The 25,826-nt window shown below is 43.1% G+C and overlaps 1 protein-coding gene across 1 annotated transcript in view; it reads right to left on the reverse strand.

Annotated features, from left to right (window-relative positions):
* The window catches only part of ATP10A (ATPase, class V, type 10A), a 114,853-nt gene extending 89,942 nt beyond the window's left edge, over positions 1–24,911 (reverse strand). The window contains exon 1 of the mRNA XM_014960412.1: positions 24,333–24,911. Within this exon, the coding sequence (XP_014815898.1) occupies positions 24,333–24,772 (440 nt within the window). The 5' untranslated portion in view covers positions 24,773–24,911. The remainder of the gene's footprint in view (positions 1–24,332) is intronic.
* Between the last annotated feature and the right edge of the window lie 915 nt (positions 24,912–25,826).

The following is a 25,826-nucleotide window of genomic DNA, read 5'->3' on the forward strand; positions in this document are numbered from 1 at the left end:
CTGGGCAGAGTTCAGAGAACACAAACATGGAAAGGTCTTTATGAGGAAATATAAAAATAACTAAGTATGTTGTACAGTGCATTCAAATCATCTGCAGAGATGTGATAACCTTACAAATACTGGGAGCTGTTATGTGAAAGAGGGAAAGCGTATTTAGCATGGTACAAAGGGGCACAGAAAGAGCAAAAGAATTAAAATCCATCAGGTGTTTCACCTGATGGGCAGCAAACACACTAACATAGACAACGAGACTGGGACTACCAGAGCAGGACTACTGTTGTGCCCAAGCAGCATAACATCCACACACATTGCTGGAAACTTTTATTTTATTCACACTTGAGGAAGGGAAAGGCTGGATAGCCCTGTGGCAAATCACAAGCACTAACACAGCAGAGGCTGGTTTCCCTGCACTGCTCTAGGAAGGTTCTGCCATGGTTTTGCCTGTTCCGAGTGCTGCTGGGCCAAGTTAAATGGTTACCCTCTGCTGCTCACTGCAGACTGCTCACCACCGCCTTCCTGTAAGAGGTGACTGATCACCCCACTTGCTGGAACAACTGCTGTTGTGGCTGCTTTTTAGGTCAGGTCAGTTAAAAAAAAAAATAAAAAATACAAAGAATCCCACTATTAGAAGCACTGGAGTTCATCTGAATCATTTTGACTGATTTGAGCTAGGCAGTGACCATAAAAGCAGTCAAGCTGAGCAGTTGAGGGGGTGGGAGATGGTCCTGGGGGTAACCACATCTCAGGGCTCAGCTGCAGCTAGAACAGGATGTGTAACCACACTGCTGTCCCTTGCTCTGTGTCGGAGAGGATGTTTCTGCTGGAGAAAAGCAGTTCTTTCTCCAAGCCTGTTCAATCCCTCTCGGCTGAGAAAGCACCACAGTTGCCAGTAATTGTGGTGGCCTGTCCGCTACCCACTAAGCTAGGACCACAAACTATCTGACCCTTCAATTACTATCAGGAAACACGAAATGCTCCTTATTGTTACTAGTCTGCACAAGATTTAAAAATAAAAAAAAAATAAATTAAAATCAATTAACTTTTAATAAGAAACTCTACTATGTTTCTGATCCCCTGCTTCATCCAGTATTTTACCTTAACCGAGTATGAAATGAGGAAAACAAAAACAACCCCCCTGACCCCTTCACGCTCTCCAAGACTTATTTTTCTGCGGGTTTACTTGGCATGTAGCTTAAAAGTGAAGGATGAAACAGAACTACTTGAGTGAAGATGTCTGTCATGGACAAGCATCCTGTGAAACTGCTAGTACAAACCCAAACCTGACCAGAGTGTCTCCCACTACAGCTACCGTCTCCGAGCGCCTTGACCTTTCAGCCATCCAGCTTTGTCCCTAATGCATTGCAATACCTTCAGAATGGTCTCTTAGGAGGATAAATGAGCTTAATGAGTAGTTCCATTCTGGGAGACTGCGCCTGCCAGTATATTCTGGGTTGTGTGGTTCATTTCTTAAACTATAATATTCCCTAGGAAAAAGAAGGACAATTCTTGGCTGCAGGGTGGATACCGAAAGGTGGTTTTCCTAAATAATAAATTAGATCAGTCTTTAAATAAGTCATCTCCTTCTCCCTGGATAAATATTTACTCCTTCCAAACTAATATTAGGTTTATGTGTCTCCCAACAACTTTGTTCTGTTCTGGTTTTCCTTAGGAGTTCTGGAGTCAGCCACAACACAAATCTACTAGATAGCTTCAGGGGTTTAAAAAAAAGAAACATGAACAAAAAAAACCCCAACTCCTTGGGCTTCTATTTTTCAATAGAATTAGCCTTTGTTAACTCAGCAGCTAGGCACAGCACACATTTTAAGGTAAGTTACTTCCCCTACAAAAATAACCACTAGAACAAGCTAGAAACAAGAATCTCCATATGGAACTTAACCACTGGAAGGCAGGAGTCTGCATTTCCAAAAGCAACTGAAAATCTGTTAGAAACTGAATATTAGAGAGGCCTTATCCTTCCAAAGCCTCTAAAAGACTGATGTGTCAAAGGCAGAGAGGGAAGCATTACTCCCAGGGCACAAGGCGCTGATGTATATGGCATTGTCACCTGGGACAGAGCCCAGAAAACAGGTGTCAAACTATAAGAGAAGGGGAACAGGGATTAACTCAGAAGGAAACTCCCTCAGGGGGGGCTATTCCACTGCAAACAATGAAACTTGAAGATGCCGGATAGTAGGCAGATCACCAGTTTCAGAAGTTTGATGTTTTTCCGGTTTAAAACAACTTTTGTTTCAAACTGCTGTTCCCTAGTGATTTTAGCATTTAAAAATGTTTCATCCAGAATGAAGAACATTTTCAAGGTTTTCAGTGATCAAATTTTGGGAATAAAAGGCCATTTTGTGTCCGTAAAAAGTCTTTTGACTTCATTTTAAGCTTTTAAAATGATCTAAAGGTAAATCAAATAAAAATTCCTTTTCACCTACCTCTAGTTTTCTGGCATACAAAGCAAATCAAAGCCCAGAGATTGATTCCTTCCAATGACAGCAAATGTGGGAGGAAGAGAATGGCTATTTAACCACAAGGAAAATCCTTGGACAAGACCAAGTAGGTATGAAACTGTCCATGAAAAACTAAGGCTGGAAAGAATGGGATTTCTAAGGACTGGAGAAGGGTACAGCAGGGCAACCTTCTCATCGCAGTAGTTGGGACAAGCAGTGAAGGCTTTTCAAGGCAGAGTGTAACGCACTCATGAAGGAGACTATTTGACAGGTAGCAGGGACAGGGTATCAGGAGCCAGTTCCACCTCAGCCGTGCAGTAACACAGCTGCTGAAAAATGAAAACTATAGTGAAGCCTACGCAGCCCCACACTTCTACTGGCAGGCAAGTGTCTGCCCTCGCTGAGCTCAGTAAGGCACTGACACCTATGTGCTTCCAGTGCCTAAGCAAATGTCCTTATTTTCAATATGCTGAGCACCAGGAATTTGAAAACACACCATCTTACGATGAGTTAAAAGAGCACACAGGAACTCCTCATCAGGCATTGCTGTAATTCACAGATCCCCCATCTACAGAAGAAAGGTTAACAACAAGCAGTGGAATGGAAAGTTGATCTTTTACCCTTGAATTTTAGGACAAAAACGAGAGAATTTTCTAATCTCTACACATTCTTCCTTAATGTTGGCAACAGTAAGAGCAAATATGCCTTGTACCAGTAAGTCTTACACGCAACAAAAGCCAAGCAACAGCAACGTAGGTCAGATTAAGTTCTCAGCAGCCTTGATGGTGAGAGTTTTGCATGTAGGGTTTCTTGCTCTGGACCAAGTACAAAGCTGTACTTGTTTATCCTTTCTGCCATAGAGTGTGCGCGTAGCTGAAGCAGAACAATCAGCTTGAGGAAACATTCCCGAAAAATAATAATAAATGGGTTTCGTTTTTTATTATTCAAAAAAGGGGAGAAAAACAAACATGAAATTTCAGTATACGCCCGAGAGTTTTTTTCCAAGAACACTTTTATTTGTTATTAGATCAGTAAGTATGCTTTGCTGCCCACATCAAAGCTCTTTAATTTATCTGTGATCAATCTGAGGTAAGCTTGTAAGAAAATACCTTTTTTTTTGCCCATCAGCTAAAAAGAATAAGCAGGAAAAAAAATATCCTAGACATCAAACTAGTCAAATTATACATGTTTTTAGTCTCTAGCAGCTCCTTAAAAGTGATTCTGGAGAACAAAGCAGTCTGCTTTAAAATTACTTACAATTAGAAATATTTGCCATTTTCTTTCCTTCCAGGAAAGTCCCAGTGCTTTATCCCAAACTCACTGAAGTCGCTGAGCTTTTTTGCAGCAATTTCCGTGTGCTTTGGAACAGCTCTCCAGCATTCAGATTTCTGCCAAGCAAAAGGCTCTGAACTAATCCCTACACTCCTATGCTAGAATGGGTGGCAATGGGTTTGATTCTCACTACGCTCAGAATATCTTGCACAATGTTTAACACTGCAAATTTTCCCCTATATTAAGATTTGCATGAAAACTAGAGGCAAAATATAGTCCTTAGTGAGCAGTGAAAAACAGAATACTGTGCTAAAGTAATAAAGCAACATTATCTATGGTCAGAAAATGTGACAAGTTGATTAAGTTTATTTACTCTGTCTACATTACTTCTTATTCTTATACTTTTACCATGCAAAAAGAGGGAAATAATTCTGCATCCATTAGAAATAATGGGACTTGTGCTATGTAGTCCAAGTAGGAGAAAACCTTAGATTCTTTTGATGCTATTCATAATTTGGGTTGTCAAGATTGGATTACAGGAAGAACTTTGCTTGGTAAACTGAATAGATAATGTATAGCTCTGTATCTTGAGCTCATGGTATACTGTGAATGGACAACGATAATACTGGGTTTCTATACCATGGGTTGATTTAATTCTTTAAGAAAAAGAAGGATGAGAAATGACCTATCAAAAGTTGTTAACAGCTACTTGGGGCAAGGCTTTCTTAGAGAGGTGATCAGGCAAGGAAAGAACAAGATTCACTGGCTAAGAACTAAATCTAAACAAAGTTTGGATGGAAAATGATGTGCAAGTTTTCCACTGTAGCATCAGGGCAATTTCAAAAGGGATTTGGTGGATTTGCATTCAGATGAAATCTTTAAAATGGAATTTTGTGCATCGAACAGCAACTTGATGCAGAAATCTTTTAAAGAAGTAGCATCCTGTGTCATGAGTACAACATAATTATCAGACAACAATTACCTTGGCATCACTAACTATTTCCATGGTGCAATGCCTTTAATTTTTTTGGCTTTGATCAAAGCCCATGTTTTTGTACCTGGAGTGCCCATAAATGGTAGTAATGCTATGTCCAGGCATGGAGGTCCTGAATTCCATGTGAGTGACCCTCTTATTTCTTAGGGACAGATCAGAAGCAGGAAGCTGCTAATTTATAGAAGAGTATCTTTCAAAATTCAGCTTCCTCACACCTTTTTCCCCCTCTTAATTAGGAATGCAATAGTGAAATTAAACATTTGTAGATTGTGATTCTCAGAATTACTGGGATGCCTCTGCAATCTGAAAGGTTAGAGCAGCTTTCTTTCAAAACACCTGCAGTGTTATTACTGGAAATAGTGCTTTTCTACAGCAATTCACACCCTAATCACTTCCCATCTGAGGAATGTCTAACTATCACTGTTATTCCTCAAAAGCTGTAATGAGATTGAAACACAGTGTGAAAACAAAACTTTTACAGGTAGTTGGAATGCTTCCATTTTCTGTTTGTTTGTTTGGTGTCTTTTTCTTCCCCCCCAAGAGAAAGCAAATAAGTTACTCTTTGGAGGAAGAAGGCTTTACTCACCATCCTTACCTGATGAGTAAGGATCTCCCTATTTCAGGCATGCTGCATAGCCCTCCTAAAAGAAAACATGAACCTCAGGCCCTTCCCACAAGTCTGCTCAGGTTGTATTTATAGAGTAAACTTACAGCTTCTCACCCTGAAGAAACACCAAAAACCTCTTTTGTTCATCATTGCACAGTCTGGAAATAAACAATGGGGTGACAGCAGTAAGTGTGATAACAGAATAACTGAGTACATTTGGTTTTTTTTCAGTACGGTGCACTAAATTAGATTTTGTCCACTTGTCATATTTGTAATGTTCCAAAATTGTGCAAAAAGGAGCTAAAGCAACAACTGGGTTGTGTTGGATCAAAATAGCTGAACTGGATGGGTTCAAATAAGCAGACCAAGTTGCAGTCATTGCAGTTTGAAGCAGGCTTCAGCCCCAAACACAAGACATCAGAAAATGTATCATTTCACTTTGCATAAGTGATAGCAGAGGTTTTTGAGCTTTGTCTTATTTTTCACATGCAAGCATTTTTCTAGTGAAGTACAGATCCAGCATTTTAGAGCCAACTGACAATAAGCTTGTTTTTACCTTTCACAGAACCTAGGCATAATGCTTCCCGCATCTCTGGGGATTTGTTGATGCAGGTGGAAAACTACTGCTGGGTGCATTTCAGGAGAAAATGTCCAAGAGCACACAGGCAGACTCTCAGAGCTGGGGAAGAGAACAGACTCCAGCCCCGCTGAGCCCCCAGCATTCCCTCCTATACCTGAACTGCTACAGGCCAAAGCTCTTCCATATGTCTGGTAGGAAAGATTTCCTTCATTTTTAAAGCATAAATCTTGTGCGTGTGCCTCATTTTTCTGGCTCAGTGAATAACAGGCATATTATGTTTTGAAAAATAAAACTGCTCCATCTTTTACCATCTTATTCATAAACTCGCCCTCCTGTGCCCCGCCCCATGAAGAACAAAACAGAAGAAAACTGAAGGCTTGGAAAGAGGCAAAAAGATGTGCCACTACCACCAAAAGAATCTAGAGAAAATCATACTGTATGTCAATTTTCCACGCTTGTATTTCTTCACAAAACAATACATTTCTATCAGGTCTTCAGCAATTCCCTTCTACATAAAGCAGAATATTTGTATTGCTTGAAATGGCCTAATGTTAACAAAACGATTATAGAGGTGCAGAAGACAGCATGGGCAACTTAGAAGTACGTGATGTTTTCAGACATTCCCCCGTTTTATGGAGGATACCATTCTGCAGAGATGTCAATGTTATTGACAATGGAAAAGCATTTTAAATGCCTATATATCTGATAGGGGACTGGTTCCTGTAGCATCATCAAAGTCTTTGCCAGAAAGACTTTAGCACGATTTATAAGTTTCATCTTCTTGATTATAGTTGACCATAAATAGCATTTTGGTTTCCCTCTTTGTATAAGGAAACCCGAGTACCATGCAGGAAATATAAGAAGGTCTCCAAAGTAACTTTTAAAACGGATACCATAAAGGGTTAACCTAACATCTTTGCTTTGGCAGGAGCTCCGAGTGTACTCAGATATGCCCACAGCTTTTGAAAGCCTGTGTTCCTCGGGTGGGAGTGGCAGCAGAGGTACACGGGCAGAAAGGCTTCATCCTCTGGCGAGAGGAGGTTGACATTAGAGGGCTCCCTTGGCACCGTGCTGGCGCGGGGCTGGGGACCACCTGGGTTGGGACTTGTGGCTTGTTGCTGGGTTTGCTACCTTCAGTCACACTTGGCAGGAAAAGCGGAGCCTCTCCGGTGAGAAATGAAGCACGACAACTGTTAGAAAAACAGCAGGTGCACTAACAAAATTACAGGAGTTTTGACAAAATTGGGCCGGGATTTGGTGCTGATGCGCAGCTTCGTGAGACACACAGCACCCTGAGAAGAGCTGCTTTGGAGAGAGCACATGCCTGGTGTGTATAAAACAATACAATAGCAGTAATTAAGCCTAAAACTCGATAACATTTAGGCTGAAATTCATAACAAAGTTTCACAATTACAACAAAGTCAAACAAGCAGGTCTGTTAGTATAATTCAATTTTCTTACCATCAGTACAAAGGTAAAATACTTTCCTGTTAAGACCACCCTTATGCACATCCACATCCACCCTCCTGGTGAGATGATGTTTTCATTTCACCTTATTTCAGCTGCCCAGATGTGAGGGATCTCATCTTTTCTACTTGCCTAGATATCTCCACAGCAGATGGCAAGGGGGGCGAGGGCAATCCTGGTGGGTGATCCTTCCCAGCAGAAGATGGATGGGATGGGATAAACAGCTTTCTGGAGATGCCCATCTTTCTGCCCAGGCTAGTGAGGTGGTCTCAGAGTTTGGTGGGACTGAATGCCTAATATCCAAATAGCTGAAGCTAAGGAAGACAAATCTCATGCTGCTCTAGATGGCTTCAGACACACCAAGCAACTTCAGCAGGAAGTTTGGCTTGTGGATACAGAGGGTAATTAATGCCTGACTCTCACCCTTTCTGGGAATCCCAACTTTCCCTCTGATCAGATATTCATGTGGCAGGCCTTTATTCTGCTGCATAGAATCACAGAATAGTTTAGGCTGGAAGGGGCCTTCAATGATCACTTAGTCCACTCCACAACCTATGATGGGCAGGGACATCTTTCATTACATAGGTTGCTCAAAGCCCCATCCAATCTGACCTTGAACACTTCCAATTATAGACAATCCACAACTTCTCTGGGCAACCTGCTCTAGTGTCTCACCACCCTCATCATAAAAAATTTCTTCTTAATATGCAATCTAAATCTGCCCTCTTTCAGTTTAAAACTGTTGCACAGTTAAGTCCTGGGGAAAGTAAGTGAACACAGATTGGTCTCAATGTTTCCCTCACTTATCAGCACTTCCTCCAAACAAGTTCTCCAAAAACACACATCCCAGTTTTAGTCTGATGACATTAAGTGATATTAAAGTCTAGGCATTTGCAGAACAATACCTACAGTAAAAACCTGTGAGACTGTTGCACGAGAAAAGTTTCTCACCTTCTGAAATATTTTCAGAATAAACCTGCTAGAGACGCTTTCAGTATTACCCTTTTTTGCTTTGAAGTCTTTTTTATTTGACCTTTGGAACAAATATTTCACAGGATTATTTGTAGCTAAGGAACACAATGGAGAACTTGGAATATTCTCTCTTTCTCTAATAATTTTTTACTGTACATACATTTTTATTCTGCATTGTTCCTTTCCTTCTAAATTCCTGTACCTCTACCAGTTGGCTGTTATCACGCAGTAACATTTTTTCAGTAAAGAGGCATTTCTGAAAGTGGTTATTTCTGCACATGGCACCTCCAAACGTTTTGCTTTGTCTTAACTAAATACCCACCTTTTTTCAAAGTTTCCCTGAGACTCGTGGGAGAAGTAGAGTAATTATAATCCATTTAGTGTTGGGACTAATCAGGTCCTTACGGATGCTAGATACAGATTTCTTTGTAACTGAAACTGCAGTTTTTGCATAACCTATTTTTTACTCCATTTAAAGAGATTTTGAAATCAGATCACTAATAACCCAAAAATCCATGGGAAAAAATAAATCAAGCTTTTCCACATAAGATAGCTGCTTTGAAAATCCCTGAAATGAGACAACCAAGACACTGAACTCCCATTCAGCATTAAGGGAAGGCAAATAACAACAAAGACCTCTTTTAAAAGTCCCAGCTCAAACCTCAAAACCCCTGTGAGATACATCATACTGTTCCCATTTAGTAGACTATGACTTTGATGCACAGAAAGGGTTATGCAACTTGCTCAAGATCCCATTGAAGACCCTAGTGGAGATTCACTGACTCCCCATAACTGCTTTTAAGATTCAACACCATCCTCTTTCCCAAAATGGTTGAAGGCCTTTCAGCAGTTCAACAAGACACTAGACCAAACAAGAAAAGAAAAGAGGGGGAGGAGGGAACATGACTCCAGCATAGATGGGTTATTTAACACTGTTCTGGATGAACAGTGCAGTAAGCACATCTTCATTCACTGATGCCTTTGAAGGCCTGACTTGTGGATGATATAGCTTGCCTTTGGACTGCTTTCTCTTATAGGTGATGCTCCCATCTTGCTGCAGGAAGAATTCATGTGCTTGTGAAGCAAAATTAGTTTGTTATGATACAGAAAACTGTCCATCGAAAAGAGAAATCAAGGGCTGGATGTAACTCAAACCCAATACTGAGCCCCAGTCTCCTCCCAGGGCTTATTTCAAGGCCCAGTTATAAGCACTAACTGTTCATTTTTCTGGCATTAGAGGTCAGAACTACATTTTTCTTTTGCTCCATTTTCTAATTTATCTTAACATTGGTCTTATCTTAAGCAGCCTTCTAATAATCAAATTTTGCCTATTTTTCTCCAGCTGTCTCTCCCATAGCTGACCTCCACAGCACTAACTAAAAAGCCATCAGTTTGTCGATCTTGCAGACACAATGTTTTGTCCACAGCAGCTGGTAAGAAGCACTCTTCTTCTGAAAATATGCAAGCAGAAAATAAACTCAAGAATGCTGATGCAAAAAATAACTTGTTTTGACAAGTTCAAGCATTTTGTGTGTATATATCTGCAAGGTGTTGGTAGCAAGCTAATTTCTACTTCATCCTAAATATTGTAGAAGAATAACCAAAACAAAACACAAAACCCCCAAATGCCACTGCTTGCCAAGTAGGAAAAAAATACCCAAACACACTGGTAGAAGAAAAATATTTACTTCCCAGCATCTAAAATTATTATGGGCATTAGAGAGCATTTAGGAAAATGCCTTTTAAAAAACCACTGAAGTGTTGTTTTAACAACTTGAAACGAGAGACGGAGCCAGTGCTACTGATCCATGAAGTCTGTCTCTGTTCTTCCCTCTCCGAGCGGGCTGAATTAAGGACCGCCTGTACTACCCTTGCAGCCTGATCTCTTTGTCAACCATCAGCCCTCCCTGTGCCAGCAGAGTTCAAAGCACAGCTTCAGAAGTAAAGCACCTCTCCTGGAAATGTAAAACCAGGACCAAAAGTCTGAGCTGGCTAAAGCATAATCCCACGTCATGATGAAAAGACTGGATTTCCACGTTCTTGGCTGCTGTTTGTTGCCTGCTTTCAGTACCATGAAAACACTACGGTTATTTTGGCCGCCAGTTTCAGGACTCTCTGGATGCGTGGCAGAAAAAGACCCACCTCTGCTTTTGTCATGGCTACCCATTCAGTGATGTTCACCATCGATTATGCAGAGGTTTCTTGATAAAGAGCAGAGCTATGCAAAACAGACGGCTGTCCCAGCATACAAACTGCTCACTTGCCAAGCGTGAAGTCACACTTTCTCTTGTCAAAACAGCAAAACTGTTCCCCTGGCCAGTTTCTCCTTGTACCCATCCTGGTGTAAAGCAAACCAACTTATGTTTACAAAATGCCCTCTGCTTCATTACAGAGAAACAGCTATGACTCTACTCGTATACATTTTAAGACTTCTTAAGCTCCCAATCATCTTTTTTTAATACTTTCCCAGTCCAAGGACTGAACATTTGATGGTGCCATCTACAGCTGTAAACATTTTAACCTCAATATTTCTTCTTGATGACAATGTGTCTGTAAAGCAGGCTCACAAGAGTCCTCCGAGGTGCAAAATCATCTTGAAACTCCAGTTGGAGACATTTGAACCAACTGCTGTCGAGCCAGCTTTCCTCTCCAAGTAGTATGACTGTACCGAAGCATTACGTGCCTGATGCAGACGAGCTAACGAGCCTTGCTGAGCAGCTCGGAGACACTTATCTGAGTAATGCTGCCTTGGGCTCTGCCCCATACCGACACACCAGCCTGCCCCAGTGCCAACACAGACCTCCTCACTGGGAGGCATAAATGCGCCTTTGATTTCTCAGCACGAATCACCAGGTTTCGCCCTTACAAGAGGGACAGATGCAGACAGACATCAAGTATGAAAGCCAGTGAAGTTTAAGGCCATGGGAGGTGATCCCGTACATCATACAGAGGGCGTCAAATTGACCAAAGGAAAGTCTGACTTGCAAAAAGGGTCTTATTTAAGAAAGCCAGGGGAGAAATCGTGGCTCAAAGAGAGTTCTCCTGCTGACTTCAAGGAGGATAAACATTGCTCTGGAACATGAGCTGCCTACGCTGCTGTGGCACCTACAGGTTACTTTTTTGGAGCTTTGGAAAACTCCTAAGAATTAAAAAGCAGCTTTTTCACTTTGTTTAAGTTCCTAGTAAAAATGGATTCAGATGGCAAAAATACAGTAGAAGGATAACCACTCAAAGTAGCACTTATTTACCTCTGCTTTACTTGAATATCTAAAGCCTAAATCCAGCTTGTTTAACTTGCTTTTCAATCCTGAATCATGAATCTTCTGGTAATTTGATCTGTGCTGATGTGGCAAATCACACCTATTATATACATGTCTCTTTGAAAAAAGGTGTTTTGATAGGGTTGTATTTTTACAATTTACTTCCTTATCCAAAGTTACTTGGGAAACACTGCTGCATTAACTGTCAGTGATGAGAATCATGGTTTACCACCCATTTGGTCACAGTTAAACTGAAATAGCTCCCCTCCCCAAATTAAGCATAGTCATGCAATCTGCATCTGCATTTAGTGAACATTCTTACTGGCTTTTTTTGGTCTAAGGACAATAAATTAGAGCAGGGTGGAGGGTCTCAAACTCCCACCAGCTGTGCCCCATCCACAAACAGAAAACTGTGATGTGAACTTGGCTGTGTTTGAGCTGCCAAACCTGCGAAGAGCCAGCACAGCAGTCATGGCCCATGTTGCTTCCAGAGCAGCAAGCACCTCTGCATGGTGCTCTGGAGGTGTTTTTAGACATACCAACTAGGACAACTCTGCTTCATGCAGAATGTGTGTCATACAAACATGCTTTCCACAGCTGAGAGCTTTAAGGGCTGGCATTCGTGTAACCAATTGTGTAGGAAGTCACACTTAGGAAAAAGATAATCTCTCTCTTTTTTCCGGGCTTTGCTTCTTCTTTGAGTTATACTTGGGCAAAAAAGATGAACGGACTGAGCTTTCTAAATACACAGCTCGTAGTTTCCCACTGTGTACTGCGTACCAGCTTAGCGCTCCCACTAAATATGTACAGGTGTGTAGCACAGCAATAAAAGTTACAGGGAACACTGACTGGGGACCCCTCCTTAGCAGATGGTATTTTCATATTGTGTATGACCTATGTGGAACAAACTGCTGTGGAATCTAACTGGAACTAATGAGTTACAAAAGCAGGTCAGAAAAGAGTTAGACATGGATGAAGAGACATCCCACAGAAGTGTTGGGACATCTGGATGCATATTCAGTAACTGGAAAAGTAAGAACTCTGCTCCCAAACGATCAGTATTCTGGTTTGCACATAGGTTAAAAACTGCTTGACTAGCTGGGGCAGCACACCATTGGTGTTAACCACTTGTGTGGATGTCATTGTGTTTGAAAATTTTCTTCCAATGATAAAGGACAAGTATTGTATTTTTCTTGCTTAAAACTTTTTGGTAAGGTGCAGCACCATCGACTCAGACATGCTTTCTGTAAATGTGGATCGTGGTTAAAAAACAAAACAAAAAAACAAACCCAAAAAGCCTTCTAGAAGTTGCTGAAGGGAATGTTATTATGACTAAGAGGCTGGATTTTCTGCACAAAACAGCTATTTCTAGTGATAAAGCATAAAGGTTAAACAACTGAGGACAAGGCTGCCAGATGTAAAATGGAAAGTTTCCAATTTAGGAGCAGCAGAGGAAGAACATGAATTAATATGCAAGGACCAAATTAGCAATATAAAAATCCTCCAAGCCAAACCAAATGCCATTGAAAATAAACTCAGGAACTCTCCTCCTCTTCTGCTCCCTGCATTCCAAGGAGGATTGAATTTAGAATAACCATGGGGAATTTTAGAAAAATCTTACACTACAATGCTGAACAAAGGCTTTAAAAGGCAGAGACATTATGTGCTTAAAAGACACTATTTCTGTCTTTATCATGCTAGATTGTTCTTCAGTATTTCTGTCTGAAAAAGGAATAAATGTTTTGGACTTAAGTTTTCTCATGAGTTTTATCTTTAGTGAGATTAGCAACGATTCCTTAACAGCTTCGAAACTAGAGTAACAACCGATCATTTCTACCTGGCTTATTAATTGGAAAAAACCCCCACAACCCAACCCAACAAAAAAGACACAAACACCCACTCCCACCCCCCAAAATAAAAAAACACATCAACAACAAAACACTTGGCAAATACACAAAATCCACTGGTTGTTGACTTTTCATCCTAGACCACATTTCAGTGCCAGCTTTGTTAGCTCTACATATAGCAATACACTGTCAGGCTGGGGATCCTATGCCGCAATAACCTTCGCCAGAAGGGTTTTACAGGTATTACACACATTTTTCTGGCATGATCTGGCAGATATTCCACTCCAGGAAGAAAAGCTACTTCACTGCGAGTGGTATGGACTTTAAATTGGACTCCTGGAAAACTGGTGCGTCAGATTAAACACCAGCACCACTAAACTGATGGTTGGCTCAGCTGCGGTACAGCTTTTCTCTTCAACTTGCATTGTGGAAAACTCCCACAGGATCTGACAGAAATAGGAGCTCCCACACACAACCATGATCCCATCGCAAAAAGCAGACAGACACAGGGAACTGTGCTGAAAATAAATGGGAGACAGACACATATAAGAAAAACCCTACAGGAGACTACATTTAATCTGGAACAATTAGGAAGAGCAGAGTATCAAATGCTTGATTCAGATGAACAGAACTTGGGACTTTCACGATAGCAAACAGTGGCACGACATATTGTGCTGCACCTCTTATACAGCTACATGAAATCTCTGCATGTGCCTGTGCTGCACATGGACAGGCACTAAAATTCCAGCATAGAAATTGGTAACCAAAAGTGAATCAGTGATACTCAACACCAGCAGAATAATTTCACCATTGATCCCTCTGATTCAATCCCTGATCACCCAGCCATAGCCCTTGCAGGTTTTAATGTCTGATCCTACTGGACATAAAACATAATTGCAACAACCATATGTGATATTTTTGAGACACCTGACAGTGAAGCCCCACTTTTACACTTGTAAAAGCCATGATTATGTCAAACACAAAACTGCCCTCTGTGTTTTAAGAGACATAACTCGCAAAGTGGTTTTAGTTCACCCAATATTTAGATACATCCAGACAAACAGAAGAAAGCAGAATTAGGAACCTCCTACCTTATGTTTCAACAGTCCTTCCCAAAAGCTGCATCTGAGGTTAAAGAGCAAATAACATCCCAAAATACCAAGATTCTTCACGTTATGTAGGCAGCCCAAAAAACTCCACAGAAACACAAACGTAATCAGTTATTCAAAGAGGAAAATTATTTATTGATAACAACTCATCTCTTACATTGTTTCTCAGCACTGAGATAAATGCTGTAAATACATTTCACAAGTAAGAACAATATGCTAATGGCTAATGCTGAAGGCAGAATGTGGCAGGAAATGAAACAGTGGTTACTGGGATATCCCCTTCACCTGACAGGTGAACATACTTGTATCTGTGATTCCAAAGCGTCCTTCTTAAGTAAACAAATATATTGAGCTGGACAGCCTACTCTTCTACAGTCCAAAAATCATATGAAGCATTAACAGGAATTAAAATCTATTCCCTCTGAGTTTACTAATGAGATTCATCTTAGCTGGATAAGCTAGTCATCTAGTTTAGCTTCACCTGTATCATCACTGGAGAGAGGCAAGGACCTCCTGATTCAAACCAACCTAAGGTAAGTGTCTCAAATAAACTGGAAAGATTTCCTCTTCCCCCTGGAAATGTTCAATGCTCTTCACTGTGGCACAAGCATGTATGACTTGGTCAGACTGGAGGTATACCTTTCAGCTAAAAGCAACGTGAAATAAATCTCACCTCACGTCCCAGAAAGAACCTGACAAACTCCTTCAGGAAATACCCTTGTCAGGTTAGAGAGAACCTAATTAGCACTTGAGAGGGCTTCCTGCCAGCCAGCTACAATCCGCAGATCACTACTGTTTACAGGGAAGACAACTAATGGCATATGCAGAAGATTTAAGATGCAAATCAACTTGTCTATCAGTAGACAGGCACCGCTACCCAAGGATCTTTGATAAAATATGACAGTGAAGGAAGATCAAAATGCTCTCAAGTGTGCAGATGAAAACAAGATATGTCTTTATTCTGGTAAACTGTATAAAATCAAGCTTTAGCTTGACAGTGTTGCAGGTCTACAGCAAAGAGGAAAGTACAGAAAGGGGAAGCTGACAGTGAGAACATGGGAATTCTAAAAAAAGGAGAAAAAGAAAACAGAGAAATCATCCGAACCCACAAATATAAGTGTGGGCCCCCACAAAAAATAATGCAGTACAACTGCAAGATCAGACTTGGGTAGATTCGATTTGATTTTTCTTATTCTACTTTTACCCAAAACAGATTACATATCTCTAATGCACTTTTGAACTTATTGAACTGCATTTTTAAGGGCTTGGCTACTAAATCTGCCTGCTAAAATTTGTTCACCAGCATCTCTTCTGAGGCATCTTATTCCATGTCTGGATTTTGAGAGTTCCTGAACATGCCCACAATTGTATTTAGGTGACTGCTGTTTAGCACCTTCTGTGTTAGCCTCAGTATTTTGGGAGATTTCATAACAACTTGTTAGTGAACAAACAAAATCAGCTAACATAGCCAAAACAGGCATATTCAGGTTGTTACTAGAAGGCAGGAAGGTGAACAGACAAGGGGTAAGCATCCATGTATATGGCTGTGCAACCTAGAAAAAGCCTAGCAAGCGTAAGATAACATACAAAGGTAAAGAGCTATGGCTGCAAATGCCATCTCTTCATAACGGACATTTTCTCCAAAAAGTCAAAACTAAAACCTCCATCAAAGCTACAGAAATACCAAATATTCTACACTAGTGTTCACACTCTCAGTGTTAATATAATAGCAGCACAGATATATAAGAACTGGAGTGCAGTTGTCAGTCAAACATTTAAACTCTTCCTTGAAGTAGGTCAGTATTTCCAGGCAACCAGAACATAAAAACAAAACAAGTGACCTCCATGCCTATTATAACAAATCTCCAGCAGAGTCTGGGTTTATGAAATGACTGGGCATGAGGCAAATGTTGGCCGCTGCACTGGAGAGACTGGCCTATTTGTCACTCCAGAGAAACTGCGATCAGACAAGAATAAAACTGTAATAAAATAGCAGAGGAGATGGCAGATGTTTCTCACCCCAAAAACGTGTACCTTGCCCCTGAAAATATATGCCTTGGCAGTTCAAGACTGTCCTTTGACCACACAACATGGTCTTAAGGACGTAGGGTGACCACGGTAGAGATCTTCACCTGCACCACTCTCAAAACGGAATATAATATTGCTCCCGTTGAGGCAAAGAACTAAGTGGCAGTTTGCCAGTTCATAAAGCAGTCCACAGGACAGAACACCCTATTAGCTGGGTAGCCAGCAGCTTTCTATGGACGGGCTGTCTAGCTGAATCCTAGAAATAGTAAAAGAGACAAAGTTGTTTCTCTCAGCTTACATCTTGCAGGCACTGACAGCTCTTAGTCTGAACCCTCCTCATTCCCACTTCCTGGGCACGCAGCAAAGGTTAAACCAACTCATTCAGAAACATGCAGGTCATCTTCCTCAAACTAAATCTAAGGCTTGCTTTATCAAACTTTCGGAATCAAAGACACATTTGTACACGTACATTTCCCCAGCTGAGCTCAATATTTAGAGCCACTCAAACTCCTGGAACAGGATGTCACTGTTCTGCCCTTTGCACCTCTCCTCCCCTCCGCACCACCACAAGCACGTCCATAGCCAAAACTAGACTAGTGTCTTTCACACATTTGCATTGTGGTTGTATTTTGGAAGTGGGTCAACTTTTGCGCTTGACGTACATCAGGGGAAGCTACTGCCCATAACCTATGTCCAATTATCAGTAAGAGGTCAGTGTCCTGGCTTTTAGCATCGAGTCAGCTTCTCACTTGATGATGCCATTCACTGAAAATACGCTCTCCCTGGCACGGGAGCGCGTGGAGATTCCCACTGTCTTGCTTCCACATCCTGGTGAGACAAGGTCAGGCAGAGAGTATTGCTGCAGGGTTTGGATTGTGTTTCTGCTGTGGTTCTCTTCTGCGTACAATGACTGGCCACTAACATAGTTGCATTAGTGCCAACTACCAAGAGAAAACACTGAGGCTGAAGGTAAGCCCTGGAAACTGGTTCACCTCTCCAACTACGCAAAGTGAAACAAACCGTTCTGCTTTTAATGAATTTAATTGCTCTCAATACCTGTGGTTGCTAAAACCAAGCCTGCACAGCGTAAATCCTCCAAACTGAGCACAACCCTGAAGTCGTGCATTTGGCTTGCCAGCTGCATTGCCCTTACTGTGCATGTACACAAAAGGTCCACATAGCCAAAAGGCCTCATGCTGCAGAGGGAGAAGAGAGACACCTCTTAGACCTCTGCAAATGGTGAGCATCCTGGATTACACGGCAAGGGGATATTTGGCACTCCTGCTGCTGCATCAAGGTAGACAGCCTGCCCGTCCATAACAGTTGTGTAAATCTGGATAAGGTGTCTGAACAGGTCCTGCCCAGTGGCAGGAAGCCTCTTTTTTTTCTCTATTTTCATCTTCCTTATCAGCCAACATTAGTCAGAAGGAAGAAGGAAAAATCACAAGAAGTCATTCAAGTCTTCTTTATTCCCTGGAATCCTCCAACACTACCATAGTAAAATCAAGGCCTCCTAGACAGAGCTTGAGACAACTACTCTAGTAAGTACTTCTGGAGGACTGATCTGCTAGCAGGAGGAATGCCCTGACTAAGTTATGCCATGCTAACTAATAAGCAGTTCCATAAAACATTGATCTACAGCATGGTTGTCAGGGTTTTCAGTTCTCGTTTTCAGTTCTGCTGACACGTGGAAGGTGGAATGTGGAATCACGGTGTTGGGCAGAGTTGAACAATACAAGCTATTCTTTCCTCTCGTATAGTTTCTTTGGAAATGTATTCTGACAGAATCAAATAGATATGTTATTTTCCTTTTGGCCACCTCTAGCAATAACCATGGTCTCAACATAATACTGACACATGACAGCAAGTAGATTCCTGCACAAGGTAGGCACCTATACTTCTGGGCTGTGGTCTGCTTAACACAAGCTACAGTGTCTCTCCAGAGTGCAGCATGTATCTGCAAAAATTAATCTGGGGACATCCCTAGGTCTTTCAGTGGAGATTAACTGTATCTTCTTTGGCAGTTAGCCAGAGGCATGTGAAACAGCCTACAACTGCTCTCATGACATCCTCTACAAATGAAAGAGCTTAGTAATAAGAGGCAAGCATTTTTCTTTTCCAGCAGTAAAGCTCAGGCACTTAGAAAATTTTCCCTACGCTGAATAATAAATAAACTGCATACATATAGTTGGACAGAGTGTAGATGGGTTCTCCTGTGCGTTGCAGCTGGCTAAATCTCAGAAGATTAGCACAGCCATCCCTCGCTACTAGGATCAACTCCACCACGGAATGAAATTACTCTCAATCAGTCTAACACAAGAGCCACTACTGCATTTCATGCTGAGTTTACTCACTGTCCACCTGGCCCAAACCAACGGACAAAGACACAGTAATATGGACAGGGCTGCACTTCTCTGAAACTCATGGAGGGAACATTGACTTCACCAACAGATTCAGACTGCTACTTTCTGCTTTCAACTTTCGGCGCACCAAGCTCACCCAAAGAGGAAACTGAGTAATCCCAGGTAGTCTCCTTTTGAATCACATCTAGTGACATTTGTGTTCTGGAAGAGATGAGACAAGCTGGTATCTCCTGGTGAGAAATGTCTTAACCTGCCAGCACATTTTGGGACATGAAGATGCTCTGGTCTATTCGGGTAGTAGTGGGAGATCATCACCAGATAAACCCAACTGCCCAGAGACTGGTGTTACCAGCAAAATAAGGCACCTAAGAAGTGAAGTGGTTGCAAGGCAAGTCATCATGTGGCTATTTTATAGGCCATGAGTAGGATCCACTGTGCCCTTGTGAGGATCTTGTAACAATGCTGTATCTTTTTTCTCCAAGGCTGGGATTGCTTTTACTGGTGGGTTAACGGAGGGGGGGGGAATAAAGGAGCGTATTTTGGAAATTGTATGAAACACATTGCCCACATCAAACTTCCTTCTCTCCTCCTCTTGAGTTTTGCAGAAAGAAATTAACATTTAACGTAAAACAGCCTGCTTTGATAGCTGCCTGAATGCCCTATTAAACATTTTCCGCACCTCAGGGGAGACGAATATCCGGTCATAAATTCCAATTTGTCATGGATTTTCTAAGTCACAGGTTGACAGAAGAAGCAGTTATCTCTCTCCGATCAGTACGCAGAGACCATTACACTCTCTATCAATACTCGTCAATGGACGCAGAGTTAAGAGAATAGATTTAAAAAGCAAGGCCCTTTGATTTTGAATATAGGGCTCCTACAAAAACGTTAGCAGAGATTATTTCATCAACACAGTACCGAGTTAGTAATAGAACGTTATTCCCTGCTGGACGAGTGCCATTATTTGTTGTGATTGTAGTTATCACTATTCATCTTCTATTTACATACCATGTAAATGTATACCATACTTTGTAACAGCACACCGAAAACAAAGCCCCTGCTTAGAAAAGTTTTAACACTTCTGCTCCAGTGACAAATTAAGTTCTATCAAATATTTAAGGGCAGCAGCAACGTGTGCATCCTGGAATTATTTGGAGCAAGCATTTACATGTCCAATCCACAACTCAAGCCAGAGCTGTTGACACTGGAGGACATTTACTGCAAAGAAAAAATCACCTTCCCATCCTCCAAGTCCAAGACAATAACACAGAAAAGTAACTAGCCAAACAAGATTTCACCATTAAGATTGCAAATTAGCAATCTGCAGTCTTCAACCTCTGTCCCTGGGTGGTGGAAGTGAGGGACAAAGGGAGAGGAATAAGATGATCAAAGCGTTGCAAAGGTTATACACACAAAACAATTTTCTACAGGCCGGGCTCTAATGCATTTGTAACTTCCCTCCATTTAAACCAACTAACAAAGAGTTCTGGCTGTGATCCAGCATTCCTAACTTAAGCACCTGCACTTAATCTAAATTCTAGGTGACCTGTGAAACTGTCCTCCTAAACTAAGTGCCTAATTTCCTCTGTATTGCCAAACAAGAGAGGTGCCCTTAAAGGCCTCCAGAGGGGCCTCCTATTAACTGCACTTTGCTAAGAAACCTTCCCTCTCTACCTGTCAAGACCCTGAGTGCTCTTACAGGCAGACCTACAAACTCCACCACAGACCAACACAAGTCTGCAATTCCCCAGCGTGTTTCATTCCTCAACATATGCTGGCAATTCAAACTCAACAGCTCCTTTCAATTTATTCCAAGAATCAGGTCTTTCCCCTTTACACCATCTGACTCTAGAAAACAGTATCTTTTGAGGGACTCTCCAAAATATCCAGAATTTTTAAATGAAAGATGTCTTCTTTCTGCAAAAATAAGCTTTTTACTTTAGGTTGCATCATCCTTTGCTGTTCTATCATCTGAGAAGCGTTGCCAACTATGAGCCACTGAGTCATTGGTTCAGCAGTGGCTGTATGAGAATGTGTCATCCAAGTCCACACCACTGGGCAGGCGGGAGGAGGAAGGTCCAGCCTGAGCACCAGCTGTCAAGCAGTCAGCATAGCAGAAGAACAGTTGTTTTCCCCCATGTTGGGTTATTGACATGATCTGGCTTGCGTTGGCTGCTCCTGAGGACCTTGCTGTGGACACTGCTTGCATGCTGTTGAACCTCCTCCTGATGAGCTGGCCTGAGCAGCAGTAGGCTCTGCCTGCCCCTGCTTTCTCTCCGTCCTGCAGATCTCACATCATTAATTGCTGCTTGTATCTAACAGGGGATGGATCCTTCAGCAGCCAGGAAAGCAGCACATAGAGGATATATGATAGAACACACAGGGTCTGACTTGAACCTTTACTTGGTCGCTACACGGTATATATAGTGTGATAAGGGGCTCTTCTATGCTGCTGTGAAGCAAAAGTCCCTTTCTCAAGTTGCTGACTGTTGTAATTCTCTGTCATTTGCTCTAGTCTGTGTTTGAAAGCTGTAGTTCATGTTTGAGGTGGCTTTCTTGCAGCTGTGTGGGAGGCTGGCAGGAAAGGGAACCTATCACAGCGCAGAGGACTCCCCTAGCACTCGGACACATCCCGTCACGCAGAAGGCCTCTTTCAGAGCTATAAAGTCCTACCAAGCTACCAAGCCAGCCAGAGAAGAGCTGCTGCTCTCTGGCAGCCCTAGGGGGGCACACGGCTGCAGCTGTATGTTCATTAACCTGCCCTATCTACACAAGCATCTCTATCAAGGACAGCATTTGCATCAAAGTCTGCCCGTAGGACACCACAGGGAAGTGGCAAAGTGTGGGAGAGAGAGAGAGTGAGTGTCTGTCTTGGTCAAAGGTGGTAAAACTGACAAAGTGATCAGCGTAAGACGGATGTGGGGAGAAAAGCTGTCATTTATTACTTCCTTTTACGATGTCTATACTTCAACGTTTTTCCAGAGGCAAAGAGTTTAAGGAAACAAAGTAAAAGTCACATCCAATCACTTGTGTTTCTCCTGGCATAACACCTTTCTGAGAAAACAGCTTCTCTAAACTCACGCCCAGCAACTTTCATGACCTTGATACAAATCTCCCAATCTCGGTTCCTTGTCATTTGAGTTAGTGAGAACAATAGTTTTTGACTCCAAAAATAGCTAGGTTCTAGTCCCATCTCGTTCACTGGGGCTGGGGCATGTTCAAAAAGGTGACTTGGTGAAGTTTAAAAAAGACTAAAAAACAAGAAAAAAGTGAGCAGACTAAAAACGTATAAGCAAATTATTTTAACTTCCTGATTTGTTTTTTTTTTATTTTTTAACTGCGGGACAGGAGCTTTTCCTAAGGACTGCTGGAAGGTGTAAATAGGTGAGCTGCTAGTGGGGACTAGGATTCTGCAGAGGCTCCTAAGGACGCATCGTTCAGCTCTGCTCCCAGCCAGAAAGTGCCTCCCAGCTCCTGTGCCTCAACAGGTGACGGAGTTCCTAAGCTTCCACGTTCGCTGCTCCACAGGGATTAGTCCGACAAGTGCCTTTGATGCTGATGCAAAGGCACACTACTCCCAAATTAATCTGTGTAAGTGTCACTCAACAGTAATCCAAACTCTGCAGTGAAAAGGAACAATTCTGACTTGGGCACAGCGTGAGCAGTTCAAAGGGCAGGGCACTGCTGGCACTCCCAAAAGAGCATAAGTGATATTAACACCAAAGGTACACCTTTTCTCATAGTCACATCTATTTTTTTGGCAGCAGAGAGGGATACGGAAAATTGCAGGGGGGAGAAGCATTCCAGAATTAATATCCCAGTACCAGTATTTGTTAATATTTTGAACAGCTTCTGCAACAAGCACTTGTTTTTTCTTCTCAACATAGGAGACATGAGACCTTATCTGAACTGATTTTTTTTTGTAATGGCTAGATTAACCATCCTTATTAGCACTATTTTACTTAACTGCAAGAATAGTCCTTTACTAGCCTTCCTGCCACCCATCTCCCTCAATGTCACAAGTACTCAGATTTAAGGACAACTACAGGCAAGCAAGGTGCTAGGCACAGCCTTAGGTTAGTGATGCCTACGTGTGTGGTTTGCGTAGACTATTTTTGGTTTAGTTTACAAAAATGAGGTCATTTCACTTGTGTTCCCACACATGTACACTTACCCGGTGGGGGAATATCCCAGGGTGAGATTTCTTATGCGATGTGAGTTTGTGAAACAAAAAGCTGAGTCTGCTGATGTTGAGAACGCAGCCTATTCTGAGCTCCTGTTAGCATTTTATTTTTTCTCCACATGCCTCTCTTGCAATAGGAGAGCCGCTCTCTGCCTCGGTGCTTACGTCAGCCTAGAGGACCCCTCCCAGCCAGCCTGTGGAATCAGAGTGTAAGCTTCTTGGCACGTGTTTCGTTTCTGTTAGACTTAGAAGCATCGGAAAGAGAACTCAAGTCTGCTTTCTCGGAAAATATGTGCTTCTCTCAGTCCCCAGAAAACCTTAGCCTTAGCTACTACAAGACGACTATCTGGCACTGAGAGAAAAGGAAACCAAAAATTCTGTAAAGCTGGATTCTGAGCACATAAATGTTGGTGCAAAAGTAATTTCTGTCTGATTTAGGGATACCAAGGCTATGCTCTAAATGTATAGCCCAGATCATTAAAAAAAAATATATATTCTGAAGAAATGACCTAACGCTCCATCCATGAGCACTGGGAAATAGTGAAGTCACAGGGAATGATGACACTTCAGACGATAAACAAAAAGCATTTGCTTAAAAGTAAATGTTCAGTGGAAAGACTGTCTCATTCTTTAGAAAAGCAAACATAGGTTGGGCTCACTAATTTGTATGCTATGAAACCTCACAGTCCTAACTCAGATGCAGAAGCCTCTGGCCTCTATCCTTCCTTCGCTCAGTGAAGATTTAATAGATTACTTGAGTGAGTTCTCATGTTGCTATAACCAAATTAATATCTGAAACCATACAGTGGTGTAATTGACTAGCTGTGATGCTTACATTCACTTTGCCACGCGCTGCCCTTCCTTTAACACATAAAACACTAACAAACCCTGAGCATATAAAAAAAGTGATGCTTGCTCATAAATCAGTGATTTACTGTGAGATCCCACCGATCTGAGCGGATTTTCTTTTCACCTGAAGACACAGGACTGCAGGAACTTCCACCATTCTGAGTAAAGCGATGGGAGACACCAGCTCCGGGGGCAACTGGGAGTTTCTTCATGCTTGGAGTGGAAACCAAAGCCCTCCACTGTGGACCTGCTCGCCGCCCTGCTTCCAACACCTCCGCTTGCCCGTGTCTCCACCACCATCTGCCACCACAGCCCTCCTTGTCCCCGGCACCCACCCCGCCTCACCTGCTGTACACCAGGCACTCCATGTGGTTGATCTCCTTGTCGGAGCGGTAGCGGCTGTAATCCTCCCATAGGTCCTTGATGGCGGTGACCGCCAAGATGAAGAGCACGGGGGCCAGGGCCAGCTCCGGCTGGAAGGCATTGACGGCTGGCACGAAGTTGAGGAGGGCGATGAACACGAAGTAGACGTTGGCCAGCCGGTGGAACTGCTCGAAGAGGTTCTTGGGCAGGAAGGAGAGCGCCGTGTACTTGGTGGTCTTGAGGCGGTTGCTGGCCAGGACCGTCCTCTTGGACTTCTCTGCCTCGGCCTCAGGTAACAGCAAGCTAGAGCGCACCAGCCGCGTCTTACTCTCCTTCTTCCTCCGTCTCCTCTTCCTCTGCCTCTCCTTCCCCTCCGGCAGCACCTGGGGCGCTCCCTCTCCCCCGGCCGTGCCCTGGGACATCGCTGCCGCCCTCCCCGCCGCCCTCGCCGGGGCAGCTCCCACCGCCAGGCACGGCCCTAAGTTATCATCCTCCGCCGCCCGCCACGGCTCTCCTTTCTTCTTCCCCTCCGGGGGTGTGTGTGCTGGGGCGGGAAGGGGGGGGGAAGGAGGGCTCTCTCTAACCCTCTCCTAACCGCTCTGCCGGGACCTCGCTCGCTTTCTCCTCCTCCTCCTCCTCCTCGGCCGGGGAGGGGACGTGGGCAGGCGGCGAGCCGAGCCCTCCTCCACCTCCTCCTCCCGCCGGCCTCGCCCCGTCCCGCTGGCGGGCCGGGCCCCGGGGCCGGCTCAGGGCGCCGGGAGGGATGCGGCGGCCGCCGTCCTCGGCCGCTTCGACTTTCTGTTACGTGTGGGGAGGAGGAGGAGAGGGGTTTGGGTGTAGAAAGGAAAAAATTTCCACTGAAGCACTGGCAGCTCCGCACCGGCCTCTATCCAAGGCCCCCAAACAGCAGCCGGCGGGAGTTTCTATCGGCTGACTCACGTCAAAATGCTCCTTTTTCTGACTAAAAACCTACGCCACGGGTTGTAGCCACCTCTGTGGTATGGCACGATGTCCCCGGACTGCATCCTCCTGGTGCCCCAGTTCAGTTGGTGGCGGACATGGCGCTTGGGACAACCCCAAGGGTGGCAACCAAAAAGGAGGTTTCTGATGGAAAGCGTTGGGCGCCGCCAGCCCAGGTGGCGGTGTGCTGTAGCCTGGGTTCAGGTTTATATGGATTTTTCTATTCCCTCGTGGTAGGTCTTCCCAGCGAGGGATGGAAAACCGGCTGAGGTTTGCCTTCCACGCTTTCTGGAGAGAGACGCAGTTGCGGGTGAGGACGGAAAGCCTGATGGATAGACCTGAAATACAGAAGAGCGAATAATCAAGATCGAAAGACTTAGTGCAAAGTCACAAGCAAATAAATGTATGCAGATGTTTAAAGAACAAATCATGGAATAATGAAGGTTATTGCTACTGGGCCTGGCATGAGGCTTTGCAGCATCACTTTAGGTTGGGATTTAACAGCACACCCTTTGG

This window comes from Calidris pugnax, unplaced genomic scaffold (assembly GCF_001431845.1).
Source record: "Calidris pugnax isolate Ruff unplaced genomic scaffold, ASM143184v1 scaffold188, whole genome shotgun sequence".
NCBI lineage: Eukaryota > Metazoa > Chordata > Aves > Charadriiformes > Scolopacidae > Calidris > Calidris pugnax.